This window comes from Aotus nancymaae, unplaced genomic scaffold (genome assembly GCF_030222135.1).
Source record: "Aotus nancymaae isolate 86718 unplaced genomic scaffold, 86718_ANA_hifiasm-v0.15.2.pri h1tg000028l, whole genome shotgun sequence".
Taxonomy (NCBI): Eukaryota; Metazoa; Chordata; class Mammalia; order Primates; family Aotidae; genus Aotus; species Aotus nancymaae.
Genome location: NW_026988441.1, coordinates 24668041 through 24683872, shown reverse-complemented (window position 1 = coordinate 24683872; position 15832 = coordinate 24668041). Strand labels below are relative to the sequence as shown.

The 15832-nt window shown below is 42.8% G+C and overlaps 1 protein-coding gene across 1 annotated transcript in view; it reads right to left on the bottom strand.

Annotated features, from left to right (window-relative positions):
• The window catches only part of LOC105726297 (zinc finger protein 85-like), a 33166-nt gene extending 19946 nt beyond the window's left edge, over positions 1 to 13220 (bottom strand). The window contains exons 1-3 of the mRNA XM_064381572.1: positions 13050 to 13220; positions 1028 to 1154; positions 132 to 227 (exon numbers count right to left, since the gene is read on the bottom strand). Of these exons, the coding sequence (XP_064237642.1) occupies positions 132 to 227; positions 1028 to 1154; positions 13050 to 13052 (226 nt within the window). The 5' untranslated portion in view covers positions 13053 to 13220. The remainder of the gene's footprint in view (positions 1 to 131; positions 228 to 1027; positions 1155 to 13049) is intronic.
• Positions 13221 to 15832: the final 2612 nt, after the last annotated feature.

Sequence of the window (15832 nt, the reverse complement as noted above, 5' to 3'; positions counted from 1 at the left end):
ACAACAACAACTCAGGCTTCCAGAAACTATATCCTTTGGAACAAAGCTTCCCAAATGACATTTTAAGGATTTGCTTTCTCCTTGACCTTTGGATCTCTCATCTGTTTTATTCGGTTTTCACTCTCACCTACCTGGAGGTTTGGCCACCATCTCATGTCTCTTCATATTCCAGGGCTCTTTTCCTTGCTCCAGACAGGTAATCATGTCTGGCTTAGAGACAGCAATACCTGTTTTATTAAAAAAAAGTAACATGCATCTTGCTCATATTCTCCAATTACCAACTTATCAATGTGCTCAGTAAAAAGGATGTAATATTCTAATACATTTACCCCAAATACTAATTTTTAACAGGAATTTCTAAATATTTAGAAAATACTGTATATTTGTAGGTTCTTAATTTCACTACCCAGTACTACTGAATAAAAAAACTGGTGGTAGCAATTAGTTTTTATGGTGTGGGCAACAATATTTTATGCCACTAAATTTCTGGAATTACCACTAATCTAGAGTGAGGGATACAGATCAGTTCAAGATGAAATATCTTGAGGAAATTTTTTTTCCTACACTGACAAATCCTTATGCCTTTTTTTTTTTTGAGATGGAGTTTCACTCTTGTTACCCAGGCTGGAGTGCTATGGCACGATCTCGGCTCACCGCAACCTCCGCCTCCTGGGTTCAGGCAATTCTCCTGTCTCAGCCTCCTGAGTAGCTGGGATTACAGGCACGCGCCACCATGCCCAGCTAATTTTTTGTATTTTTAGTAGAGACGGGGTTTCACCATGTTGACCAGGATGGTCTCGATCTCTTGACCTCGTGATCCACCCGCCTCAGCCTCCCAAAGTGCTGGGATTACAGGCGTGAGCCACCGCGCCCGGCATGATTTTCTTGAAACAGAAATTGGAAACTCATTTATGCAAAGCATAATTATCAAAATTACCAAATTACCAGAAAACACTGTACAAACAAACAAAAACAGAAATAAAGCCTTTAGGGTATATTAGGGATTGAGTAGTAAAGTTATCCTCACCCAGGAAGGCCAGGTTTCTGTAGTTCTCTAACATCACATCCCTATATAACTTCCGCTGAACAGCGTCCAGGCATTGCCACTCCTCCAGAGAGAATTCTACAGTCACATCCCTAAATGTCAATGGTGCCTGAAAAACACACAAACACAGACGTGCGTATATTTACCAAGTGGTCATAGACAGAATTTTTAATCTGACTCAAGGTATAGTGAGAGAATAGAGAAAACAGGTTCTGACTTATAGAAGTGACTGAAATTATCCAAGAAAATAGCTTTTATTTTATTTTTAAAAAATTTTCCTTTTTTTTTGAGAAGGAGTCTCACACTTTCGCCCGGGATGGAGTGCAATGGTGTGATCTCGGCTCACTGCAACCTCTGACTTCTGAGTCCACTTGATTCTCTTGCCTCAGCCTCCTGAGTAGCTGGAATTACAGGCACACACCACCACATCTGGCTAATTTTTTATATTTTTAGTGGAGATGGGGTTTCACTATGTTGGCCAGACTGGCCTCAAACTCCTGACCTCATGATCTGCCTGCCTCGGCCTCCCCAAGTGCTGCGATCTACAGGTGTGAGCCAACGTGCCTGGTCAAGAAAATAATTTTCTTTTTTTTTTTTTTTTTGAGATGGAATTTCGCTTTTGTTGCCCAGGCTGGTGTGCAATGGTGAAATCTTGGCTCACCACAACCTCTGCCTCCCAGGTTCAAGCGATTCTCCTGCCTCAGCCTCCCAAGTAGCTGGGAATTCAGGCATGTGCCACCATGCCCGGCCAATTTTTTTTGTATTCTTAGTAGAGACAGTTTTCTCCATATTGATCAGGCTGGTCTTGAACTCCTGACCTCAAGTGATCTGCCTGCCTCCGCCTTCCAAAGTGCTGGGATTACAGGCATGAGCCACCACACCTGGCTAAGAAAATAATTTTTAACACAGAAATATTCTCTGATGTATTCTCTGACTCTACAAAACACACCCACACACACATTCACCAAGTGGCCATGGGCAAAATTTTTAACATGACTCAGGGTCAAATGAGAGAGTAGAGAACTGGTTCTGACTTCTATAAGTGACTAAAATTATCTAATAAAATAATTTTCAACATAGAAACATTTTCTAATGTGTTCTCTGAGAAAGAGAGTGGCAAAGGATCCACAGCATCAGTGTATACATGCTATTTTTCTGAATAATCAAGTATAGAATTAAGGGCATAAACACAAACGTGCATTTTTGAGGGTTATATTCACATCATACAGAATGAGTTGTGCATATTCTTCAGATCAAAAAGACATGCTGAGTTAGAAGGTACCTCTCAAATTTTAATGTGTACAATAAACTGGATAACTTGCTAATACAGATTATTTTTTCAGAAGATTTGGAATAAAGTCTGAGTTTCTGAATTTCTAACCAGTTCACCAGTAATGCCAATGTTTTTGGCCCAAGAAGAATATTTTGTCAAACATCCAGTTAGTAAAAGAGGCTGTATTTTTCCTAGCATTTCTGGACTCTAAAAAAGTGGGACAGAGAGTGGGGTGGTATAAAAATGTTAGCAACAAATAATTTTGGGAGTGAGATCAAAGAAACAAAGTATCCAGAGTCATAACCATAACTTTACCTACCTTTCTTATTTATTTACAGCAATAACATTGACTATTGATTGGCTATACATCATTAAGGTTTACAGTTTAAGTTTTATAGTGTTCAGTGTTGCATTATTAGTTAAATTGATAGCTATTTGTGGCAACTGTGAATGGTTTCAAGAGATGAATACATAGCTAAAATGGGGGAGAAAGACATAATTGTGCTCTCATTTTATTTTTTATTTTTTATTTTTGAGACGGAGTTTCGCTCTTGTTACCCAGGCTGGAGTGCAATGGCGCGATCACGGCTCACTGCAATCTCCGCCTCCTGGGTTCAGGTAATTCTCCTGCCTCAGCCTCCTGAGTAGCTGGGATTACAGGCAAGTGCCACCATGCCCAGCTAATTCTCAGCAGAATTTTATAAGATTTCTTTTTCATCTCTGCTGCTCTCTTATCTCCCTGCCACTGAAAGGGGGATGTATGTTGAAATACACCTGACAACTTCCACCAGCACTTTCTGATGAAGAAGAATTAGAATCCCTCTCTGTTCATACACTAGAACATATTTGAGCTTGCAACATAGTTAACTAAAGACCTATTATGGTTTTTGGGTGGCCATGTCACCTGTGTTTGTCCTGTAATAGCAGCATTCCAAGTTAGTGAAATACAAAATACTAAAATTAAGCTTACCTAGAGTTATCCCTATTAGATAGATTAATAAGCATTTTAGACTAATATCTACTATAACAATTTTATAGTAAATTTTTTTGGATATTAAATATAAATATCTAAGTATATATAATTTTAATGTACTAGTCATAATGAATGGAAATTTTTTTTAAATGTCTGTAACTGCTGGGTGCAGTGGCTCATGCCTATAATCCCACCACTTTGGGAGGCCAAGGCAGGCAGATCACCTGAGGTCGCAAGTTCAAGACCAGCCTGACCAACATGGAGCAACCCTGTCTCTATTAAAAATACAAAATTAAGGCCGGGCGCGGTGGCTCAAGCCTGTAATCCCAGCACTTTGGGAGGCCGAGGCGGGTGGATCACGAGGTCAAGAGATCGAGACCATCCTGGTCAACATGGTGAAACCCCGTCTCTACTAATACAAAAAATTAGCTGGGCACGGTGGTGCGTGCCTGTAATCCCAGCTACTCAGGAGGCTGAGGCAGGAGAATTGCCTGAACCCAGGAGGCGGAGATTGCGGTGAGCCGAGATCGCACCATTGCGCTCCAGCCTGGGTATCAAGAGTGAAACTCCGTCTCAAAAAAAAAAAAAAAAAAAAAAAAATACAAAATTAAGGCCGGGCGTGGTGGCTCACGCCTGTAATCCCAGCACTTTGGGAGGCTGAGGCGGGTGGATCATGAGGTCAAGAGATCGAGACCATCCTGGCCAACATGGTGAAACCCCGTCTCTACTAAAAATACAAAAAATTAGCTGGGCATGGTGGCGCGTGCCTGTAATCCCAGCTACTCAGGAGGCTGAGGCAGGAGAATTGCCTGAACCCAGGAGGCGGAGATTGCGGTGAGCCGAGATCGCGCCATTGCGCTCCAGCCTGGGTATCAAGAGTGAAACTCCGTCTCAAAAAAAAAAAAAAAAAAAAAAAAAAAAATACAAAATTAAGGCCGGGCGTGGTGGCTCACGCCTGTAATCCCAGCACTTTGGGAGGCTGAGGCGGGTGGATCATGAGGTCAAGAGATCGAGACCATCCTGGCCAACATGGTGAAACCCCGTCTCTACTAAAAATACAAAAAATTAGCTGGGCATGGTGGCGCGTGCCTGTAATCCCAGCTACTCAGGAGGCTGAGACAGGAGAATTGCCTGAACCCAGGAGGCGGAGGTTGCGGTAAGCCAAGATCGCGCCATTGCACTCCAGCCTGGGTAACAAGGGCGAAACTCCGTCTCAAAAAAAAAAAAAAAAACAATTAGCAGGGTGTGGTAGCGCATACCTCTAATCCCAGCTACTCGGGAGGCTGAGGCAGGAGAATTGCCTGAACCCAGGAGGCGGAGGTTGCGGTGAGCCGAGATCGTGCCATTGCACTCCAGTCTGGGGTGACAACAGCAAAACTCAGTCTCAGAAAAAAAAAAAAGAAAGAAGAAAGTTCTTAGAGACCTGAGGAGACTTTGATTCTGACACAAAAATAATGGGAGACTACAACGCCCCACAGAAACTATTAGATCCTTGAGACAGAGAATAAACAAAGATAACAGGATCTAAATATGACACTTGACCAAATAGTTCTAACAGACATCTACGGAACTCTCTATCTAAAAACAACATAATATACATTATTCTAATCACCATGTGAAACAAAATCTACTACCATACAATCAGAAATAAAACAATTAGAAACAAAACAATACTTGGCAAATACAAAAATCTCTAAATTATACCAACAATCAGAAATAAAATACAATACATCCCTAAATTTTACCGTATATACAATCAGAAATAAAACAATACTCGGCAAATACAAAAATCCCTAAATTATACCAACCACACACTAAAACCACAGACTGATGAAAATATAACTCAACGACAAAGAAAACTACCTGAAAACATACATATTATATGAAAATCAAACAACCTGCATTTAAATGACTTTTAGGCAAATAATGAAATTAAGACAAATATCAAGAAGCTGTTTTAAACAACTAAGAATAAAGATACAACATACCAGAATTGCTGCAACACAGCTAAGGCAGTGTTAAGAAGGAAACTAATACCAAATGCTCACATCAAAATGTTAGAAAGATCTTAATTTAGTGACCTAATATTACAAAATAAGGAATGAGAAGCAAAAGCAAATCAACCCCTAAGCTACCAGAACATGAAAAAGCAGATCTGAACTGCAGAAGACTTAGACATGTAAAACTATACAAAAGATCAATAAATCCAGGAGTTAAATCTTTGAAAAAAATTCATAAGCTAGGACTGGTGCAGTGGCTCACACCTGTAATCCCAGCACTTTGGGAGGCTGAGGTGGGTGGATCACCTGAGGTTAGGAGTTCGAGACCAGCCTGACCAACATGGAGAAACCCGTCTCTACTAAAAAATAAATAAATAAATAAATAAAATAAGAAAGAAAAAAATTGATAAGATAAATAAACTACTGCCTAGATTAATGAAGAAAGAGCCAAATACACACAATTAGAAATGACAAAGGGACATTACCACTGACCCCACAAAAATACAAATAACTATTGACGTCTACTATGAACATCTTTATGCACACAAACAAGAATATCTAATATAAATAAATTCCTGGACAAATATATCCTGCCAAGACTGAACACAAATATATCCGGCCAAGATTCAACACACAAAAAGTTGAAGCTCAGAACAGACCAATTACAAGCTTCAAAATTGGATTAGTAATATATAGCCTACCATCCAAAACATGCCAAGGACTAGAGAGATTTGCAGCTGCATTCTGTAAGATGAACAAAGAAAAGCTGGTACCATTTCTGCCAAAAGTATTCCCAAAAAATTGAGAAGAAGGAAATCTTCCCCAACTCATTGTATCAGAACAGAATATTCTGTTACTAAAACCCGGCAAAGATAAAATGGAAAAAGAAAAGTTCAGGTAAGCCAGGCACGGTGGCTCATGCCTGTAATCCCAGAACTTTGGGAGGCCAAGCCTGGCGGATTACCTGAGGTCGGAAGTTTGAGACCAGACTGACCAACATGGAGAAACCCCATCTCTACTAAAATTACAAAATTAGGGCCGGGCGCGGTGGCTCACGCCTATAATCCCAGCACTTTGGGAGGCTGAGACGGGTGGATCACGAGGTCAAGAGATCGAGAACATCCTGGTCAACATGGTGAAACCCCATCTCTACTAAAAATACAAAAATTAGCTGGGCATGGTGGCGCACACCTGTAGTCCCAGCTACTCAGGAGGCTGAAGCAGGAGAATTGCTTGAACCCAGGAGGCGGAGGTTGCAGTGAGCCGAGATCGCGCCATTGCACTCCAGCCTGGGTAACAAGAATGAAACTCCGTCTCAAAAAAAAAAAAAAAAGAAAAAAAAATTACAAAATTATCTGGGCATGGTGGTGCATGCCTGTAATCCCAGCTATTCAGGAGGCTGAGGCAGCACAATCGCTTGAACCCAGGAGGCAGAGGTTGTGGTAAGCCGAGATTGCGCCATTACACTCCAGCCTGGGCAACTAGAGCAAGACTCCATTTCAAAAAAAAAAAAAAAGAAAGAAAGAAAAACAAAACAAAACAAAACAAAAAACAACTTCAGGCCAATATCCTTCATAAACATTGACGTAAAAATCCTTAGGCTGAGCACAGTGACTCACTCGTGTAATCCAACTTTTGGATGCTGAGGTGGGTGGGGCACAAAGTCAGGAGTTCAAGACCAGCCTGGTCAACATGGTGAAACCCCGTCTCTACTAAAAATATGAAAATTAGCCAGGCATGGTGGTCTACACCTGTAATCCCAGCTAATCAGGACGCTGAGGCAGAAGAATCACTTGAACCTGGGAGGTGGAGGTTGCAGTGAGCCAAGATAGCGCCACTGCACTCCAGCTTAGGCAACAGAGTGAGATTCTATCTCAAAAAAAGAAAAAAAAAAGAAAAAAATTCTCTGATCTAAACTCTAGGAATTATAATATTTTCTTTTCATTTTTTCTTTTATTTTATTTTGGAATTATAATTTTTTAAACATAAATCTAACTTTGTTTATATTTTACTAAGTCTAGAAACTATCTCATAACAACTTTATCTTCAGTAAGACCTTTTGAGACCCCTTCAATTTTAATCTTAACTACATCTGCCTGTGGGTCCACAGCTTTCCAGGGCTCTGTAACTCCTTTCAGGATAAAGTCTTCTTCCAAACACAGCTGGGATATCTGTGGGGAACTCCCCAGAAAGAATTAATTAGGCCAGCCAGGTGCAGTGGCTCACCCCTGCAATCCCAGCACTTTGGGAGGCCAAGGCAGGTAGATCACAAGGTCAGGATATCGAGACCATCTTGGCTAACATGGTGAAACCCTGTCTCTACTAAAAACACAAAACATTAGGCAGCCGTGGTGGCATAAGTCTGTATTCCCAGCTACTCGAGAAGCTGAGGCAGGAGAATTACTTGAACTTGGGAGGTGGAGGTTGCAGTGAGCCGAGATTGAGCCACTGCACTCTACCTAGGTGACTAAGCGAGATTCCATCCCAAAAAAAAAAAAAAAAAAACTAAGAATTAGGCCTTTAATAACCGTTTTTTGCAGACTCAATATTAACCTTAGCTTGGAGTCACTGGGCTCAAGCTTTAATTTATATGACAGAGTTACTCACTTGGTTTTGAAAGTAAGTGTTTAAAAAATCTAGCAAAATTATCAAACATAATAGTCATATAAGGGGAAAAAATTGTAAGGTGCTTACATTTCATACCTCAATAGGAAAAGCAAAAGTATCTATTCCTTTCAGACAATAAATGCATTCTTGTATTAGTTTCATAAAAATTCATGTAGTAAACAATTAGTAATATGTGAACACTTCTACAAGGTAACAAGTTTACTCTCATAAAATTTAGCATGAAACTCAAAAATCAAAATAACAGGATATGGAATAGAGACATTCACTATTACAGACTTTCCCCACAAAAAAAGAAACTGATAAAAAGGAAAAAAAAAAAACTTAAAAAAAAGAAAAAGAAAAAAAAGAAACTGATGCTTTTATGAATCCATGTAACTCACCAATTATTCACCATATTTTCATGTGGAAATGTATTCATTTTCAACAGCCAAAATAGAGATTTTTTTTTTTCCTATTCTTTTCCTTGGTAGCATTCTAAAAGCTAAGCATTGGAATTCCATTTAAAACCACATAGCCACCGAGTACGGTGGCTCACACCTATAATCCCAGCACTTTGGGAGGCTGACCACCTGAGGTCTGGTGGGCAGATCACCTGAGGTCTGCAGTTCCAGACAAGTTTAGACAACATGGTGAAAACCCAACTCTAGGCCGGGCGCGGTGGCTCACGCCTATAATCCCAGCACTTTGGGAGGCCGAGGAGGGTGGATCACGAGGTCAAGAGATCGAGACCATCCTGGTCAACATGGTGAAACCCCATCTCTACCAAAAATACAAAAATTAGCTGGGCATGGTGGCACGCGCCTGTAATCCCAGCTACTCAGGAGGCTGAAGGAGGAGAATTGCTTGAACCCAGGAGGCGGAGGTTGCGGTGAGCCAAGATTGCGCCATTGCACTCCAGCCTGGGTAACAAGAGCGAAACTCAATCTCAAAAAAAAAACAAAGAAAACCCAACTCTACTAAAAATACAAACATTAGCCAGCATGGTGGCAGGCTATCATGCAGTTTCAGCCTGTGTTGGTCTCAAAATCCTGAGTTCAGGTGATCCACCCACCTCGGCCTCCCAAAGTGCTGAGATTACAGGTATGAGACAGCGCTCCAGGCCCCTTCGTAAATATTTTCTTACCTTTAAATCCCTACTAAAGAAATGCAACTTATAGTTAAAAAACTGAGTCCTGGCTGGGCGCGGTGGCTCATGCCTGTAATCCCAGCACTTTGGGAAGCCGAGGTGGGTGGATCACGAGGTCAAAAGATCGAGACCACCCTGGTCAACATGGTGAAACCCCGTCTCTACTAAAAACACAAAAAATTAGCTGGGCACGGTGGCACGTACCTGTAATCCCAGCTACTCAGGAAGCTGAGGCAGGAGAATTGCCTGAACCCAGGAGGCGGGGGTTGTGGCGAGCCGAGATCGCGCCATTGCACTCTAGCCTGGGTAACAAGAGTGAAACTCCGTCTCAAAAAAAAAAAAAAAAAAACAAAAACAAAAAACTTAGTCCTGCTGAGCAGTCTAGAAGTAAAAATTTTAAAAACAAAAAAAGAAAAAGAAAAAAAAACTGAGGTCAAGATAATTGAAAACAATTCTTTTCAATGTCACAAACCCAGAGAGTAGCAATGCTGATTAAAAAACAGATGTGTCTGACTCATGTGTCAAGTATGACCATCTAATCACTTGAGAGATTCTCCTGCCCCATCCTGTTCTAAGTGCTCAATGACCACCCTCTCAGTAGACACTGCACTATGCCCCAGTGAGTGGCCCAGGATCATTTTACTTTGTAAGTTCTTGTACCATCTAACTGGGGTCAGTTTTTTTTAAATTTTTATCTTTTGAAATACTATTTTTTGGCTAGGTGTGCTGGTTCACGCCTGTAACCCTAGCACTTTGGGAGTCCAAAGTGGGTGGATCACCAGAGGTCAGGTGTTCAAGACCAGCCTGGGCCGGCGCAGTGGCTCACGCCTATAATCCCAGCACTTTGGGAGGCCGAGGCAGGTGGATCACGAGGTCAAGAGATCGAGACCATCCTGGTCAACAAGGTGAAACCCCGTCTCTACTAAAAATACAAAAATTAGCTGGGCATGGTGGTGCGCGCCTGTAATCCCAGCTACTCGGGAGGCTGAGGCAGGAGAATTGCTTGAACCCAGGAGGCAGAGGGTGCGGTGAGCCGAGATCGCGCCATTGCACTCCAGTCTGGGTAACAACAGTGAAACTCAACCTCAGGAAAAAAAAAAAAAGACCAGCCTGGCCAACATGGCAAAACCCTATCTCTACTAAAAATACAAAAATTAGCCAACTGTGGTGGTGGGTGCCTGTAACCTCAGCTACTTGGGAGGCTGAGGCAGGAGAATCACTTGAACCCAGGAGGCGAATGTTGCAGTGAGCCAGTATCAGGCCACCGCACCCCCGCCTGGGCAACAGAGCGAAACTCTGTCTGAAAAAACAAAACAAAACAAAAAGCCCCTGATTTTTTATTTCACAAATTTTTCACTATTTTTATTTCACGATTTCTCTGCTTACTTAATCCAGGGGGCAGAAATTATTTCTGTGGTTTTTCTTTTTCTTTTTCTTTTTTAATAGAGACGGGGTTTAACCATGTTGGCCAGGATGGTCTCGATCTCTTGACCTCGTGATCCGCCCGCCTCGGCCTCCCAAAGTGCTGGATTACAGGCGTCAGCCACCGCGCCCAGCCTTTTTTTTCTTTTTTAAGATGGGGTTTCACTATGATGGCCAGGCTGGTCTTGAACTCCTGACCTCAGGTGATCCATCCACCTCAGCCTCCCAAAGTGCTGGGATTACAGGTGTGAGCCACCGCACCCGGCCATTTCTGTGTTTGTTTTTTTTAACCAGCATCTGATTGGCTTAACAGCAGTGCGTCTCTAAGAAATGGAAGCTGGGTTGGGTGAAGACAATCTTAATGTGTTCGAAAAAGAACAACAGGAGATTTCTCTCGGCTCTGGGGCTGCCATCTTCTTCCTTAAGAGGCTACACTTCATAAGTCACGTTGTGCTATTAAAAAAGACCCAGGAGTTGATATCCACCAGACACTGTAGCAGATACAGCCATGGTGGGTATCTTGATTTATCCCCAGACAGTACTGAAGCCCAGGACCAAGAACAAAACTAAAGGGTGGCTGAAGACATCTCACCTCATAGTTTCCAAAGGGAAACCTTGACCCAAAAACATTCTGATAAGATCTCTGTGCCTATAAGAAGATAAAGGCAAAAGAGGAATAAAAAATTTTTTACACTACAGCATCAGGGAATCATATTTTGCTTTCTTCTCATGGAAAGTATTTACAAATAGAAAACAAATCTTTTTAAAGTGCCATTCAATGCTTTGTCAAAAAATGATTAATCAGGCTAGGCAAGACAATTTTAACATCTCAAGGGATTACCTTTTCAAAATAAGACTACACCAGGGCTGGGAGCAGTGGCTTACCCCTGCAATCTCAGCACTTCGGGAGGCTGAGGCGGGTGGATAACCTGAGGTCAGGAGTTTGAGATCAGCTTGACCAACATGGAGAAACCCCATCTCTACTAAAAATACAAAATTAGCCAGGCATGGTGGCACACGCCTGTAATTCCAGCTACTTGGGAGGCTGAGGCAGGAAGATCACTTGAACCCGGGAGGCAGAGGTTGCAATGAGCCGAAATCACACCCCTGCACTTCAGCCTGGGTGACAAAGTAAAACTCCTTCTCTGAAAAAAAAAAAAAAAACAGTGGAAAAGTCGTCTCCTGTGGATTGTGATAACAATTAAGTGGCAGGCAACTAGAAAAATAATTAAGTGGCAGGCAATTAGGTGGCTCTAGTCCCTGGATTTCTACTTTAAAGATATCTAACTCAAATGCATGTTTTTATAAATTACTAAACTGAGGGAAACAAAACTGAGGCTTAGTTAACAATAAACTGCTAATTAATCTCTGAATATATAATCAGGAAATGTCCACCTTGATCATACAAATTAAGAAACTATGTAACTGTACCTAACCAATTACTGAATTTGGTTTTCTTTATCGCACCTTATAAGTCTTTTCTTCAAGCCCTTCCTATAGATGACAAACTACAAACCATAGCTTGGTACTCTACAATTTTTGAAACATTCTTTGATTAAATTCTGTAATGTTTTTGCGGTGACTTCTCTACATTTTTAAAAGGAGAAAAGACGGACTCAGAACCCCACAGACCAAAGCTTTTCCCATTCGTGAACCTGCTAGGCCTCCAAGTCCAAGGCTGGCCATTACAACGTTGGCGACCCGCACATACACTACTAGTTGGCCCCCAGGAGCCAGAAAGTCTGAAGTAACCACAAGTAACCAGGAGGCCACAGAAAGAAGTAAAACAACTTGTTACCGCCTCAAACTTGCTCTGCAACCTGTAACCATCGTTCCTGTTCAGCCTTACAAAAATTTCCCCCTGGACATTGGGTTTCTCAAAACCCCCACCTCTGTAACTATATAATCCACTGCACCCTCCTTTTTGACTGCAACCCATACTCCCCACCCTTATGATCATGCCTGTTTGTAATAAATGACCCTACCTTTGTGATCATATATCCTGTGATGCCGATCCCCTCCCCAAGATAAATATCCAACCCCTACCCTTGTAATCATGCATTCTGTGATATCCTCCCCCTCCCCAAGAGAGATTTCCACCTTTAGCTAAGCATTTGCCCCAACCTATATAACCAATTCCCCCCTGCCTACCCCTTTCTCGGACTTGGCCCGCTTGCACCCAAGCGCAAAATAAACGGCCTTGTTGCCCACACAAAGCCTGCCTGATGGTCTCTTTACGTGAGCGACACGTGTGACAAAACCTGCAACTCGAGTCAGGATTTTCCCTTGACGACCCTTTTGTCGTCCCTGCACAATCTGAGAGAGACCTGGCGCTGTGGATGCAGAGCTGCCCGGAGAGGGCCTCAGGCCAGGGCAAAGTCACTACGCAGGCAAGAGACAGAACGCCCTGGCCAGCTGTCAGTGCAGCTGCCATCTTACGGCTGAAGGGGACTGAGACCCAGTTTGGCAAAGAGAACTGAGGCGCAGATTGTGGGGCTGACTGCGGGGAGGCCTGAGTCCTGCCACAGCCACTTCCCACCCCATTCCCCGCTCTCTCGGGATATCGGACCCGGCACTCTCACCATTTCTAGGCTTCCAGGAGGTCCTGGCGTTTTAGCTGTGGTTCTCCCAATACCTGCAGGTCACAGGGCCACAGAACTGGGCCTCCTGGAGCAGAGGACACAGAGCAAAAAAGACGAGCCCTGGAGCTACCGCTGCAGCCAGAGACAAAGGCCCCGCCAAACCCGGAAGCCGCCATGTCCGCTCCAGCTGCATGTCTGATTGGAAGGTTTCCAGCCTGGCGTCCCTGATTGGAAGACGTTAAAAGCCCGCCCCTTCAGGCCCTGAGTGACAGGAGATGTGATTAGATGTGGGGCTGAAAGAAGACGTAGTAACAGCCTCAGCTGCAGCGTTTTCAGGGAGGGCTTTCTCCCTGAGCGGAGCCAGGCCCACCCCAGATAGTATTTGCATTTAACCTTGTGTATAAGGTCTCATGCGTTTATACATTATATGGCCGGGCACGGTGGGTCATTCCTGTAGTCCCAGCTTCTCGGGAGGCTGAGGCAGGAAAATCGCTTGAACCTGGGAGGTGGAGGTTGCAGTGAGTCGAGATCGCACCATTGCACTCCAGTTGGGTGACAGAGTGAGACTCCGTCTCAAAAAAAAAGAAAAAGAAAAAAAATTATATGATATTCACAAACAAAAATAATACAGTAACAATTATTTTTGGCCGGGCGCGGTGGCTCACGCCTGTAATCCCAGCACTTTGGGAGGCCGAGGCGGGTGGATCACGAGGTCAAGAGATCGAGACCATCCTGGTCAACATGGTGAAACCCCGTCTCTACTAAAAATACAAAAAATTAGCTGGGCATGGTGGCGCCTGCCTGTAATCCCAGCTACTCAGGAGGCTGAGGTGGGAGAATTGCCTAAACCCAGGAGGCGGAGGTTGCAGTGGGCTGAGATCGCGCCATTGCACTCCAGGCTGGGTAACAAGAGCGAAACTCTGACTCAAAAAAAAAAAAAAGAAGAAGAAGAAGAAACAATTATTTTAAAATTTCAGCTTTCATGACCTTCCTGACTTCTGACTTTTTTTTGATCAGGCTGAGATTTTAAGAAGGAGGCACTCTTCTGAAATAGAATGTAAGCCAAATGTGAATTTTAAATTTTCTTTCTTTTTTTTTTTTTAAGTTGAGGTTTCACCACGATGGCCAGGCTGGTCTTGAACTCCTGACCTCAGGTGATCCACCCACCTTGGCCTCCCAAAGTGCTAAGATTACAGGCGTGAACCACTATGCCCGGCAAATTTTAAATTTTCTAGTAGCCAACCTTTAAAAAGAAAGAAGAGCGAGACTCCCTCTCAAAAACAAAAATTTTTTTAAATTTAAAAATTTTTTTAAAAATTGAAAGAAGAAACAGGTCAAACTGATTGTAACAATTTAAGTAACCCAATATATCCAAAATATTATATGAGCAATGTGTAATTATTAATATAGCATGTATATATTTGGAACTTTATCTTTGGAATTAAGTCTGTATTTTGCCTTTCTAGCACATCACAGTGTAGACCCAGCCACATTCCAGGCACTCAGAAGCCACACATGACCAGTAGCTGCCACACTGAAGTGAGGCAGTGAAGAGCCTGAAGAAATTTATTCTGCCAGTGTGAAGGAAGGGCCTCTTCCTAATGACATCTCTCTTCAGTTTCGAGGATGGAAAAGATGGTGGCCAAAGAAAGAGCAGACGGCAGCAGGAATAAAATAACCACACGTAGACAACTGCTGGCCACCTTTGGCCCACCTTCCTTCCAGAGATCAGACAGGGAACAGAGGACGACAGGGCGAAAGGAGATGAAAACTCTGTCTTCACATCTGTACACACTCTTGACCAGCAATGTTTATATATGGAGAAAATAGATTAAATACAAACATATTTTGCTATTTGGCCTTGAACCTAATCATTAGGCCTCCCAGATTCAAGTGATTCTTGTGCCTCAGCCTCCAGAGTAGCTGGGATTACAGGCCTGTAGCACCATGCTCAGCTAATTTTTTTTTTTTTGTATTTTTAATAGAGATGGGATTTTGTCCTGGCCTCAAGTGACCCACCCACCTCAGCCTCCCAAACTGCTGTAATTACAGTCATAAGCCACTGTGCCTGGCTATGATATATTTTTACATTTATGGTTTAGACGTGTTTTTCTTTGCCCAGCCCCTGCTAAAATGTGGGATGATGACATACTCCTGGACCTAGCACCTAGGTAATTCTGACACTTGTATTTTACATAGGCCCCACATATTTTGAGTACTGTGACATATCACTAGACCAAACACCTAGAAGATGGGAGGTCCTTTCTGTGCACCTACCGTTCTCAGGAGCCTCATGACATCTCTCTGCATTCAACACTTCGGAGATGTGACTCTCCTCTGCTGCCTGCATCCTGCCCACAGGAAAGATTGTGATATAACATTTGGCTCAGCAACAGGGTGATGTGTTTTCTTTTCCTGGATCTTGCTCACAGAGAGCATTGTGGCATATCACTGGGCGCAACACTCATGTTCTGGGTGGTTCCCTGGCCAAGAACCCAGGTAAGGGGACTCTTCTTTCTGGTTTCTGCTATGAGAAAAGACTGTGATATATCTCTGGTCTAGCACCAAAATGATGTAACTCTCTTGCTCACTCTCTATGCACAGGTGGGACTGTAAAGTATATTTTTGTTCAACTCATAGGTGAGATAATAACTCTCATACCTCAAATTAACAAAATGTGCAGGCAGGACAGTCACATTACCTGAGTACTCAGTCAGTGATATGTTACAATTTCCTTCTAAAAGCAGGGCACAGTCGGCATAGTCATATCACCTAGTTTCTGG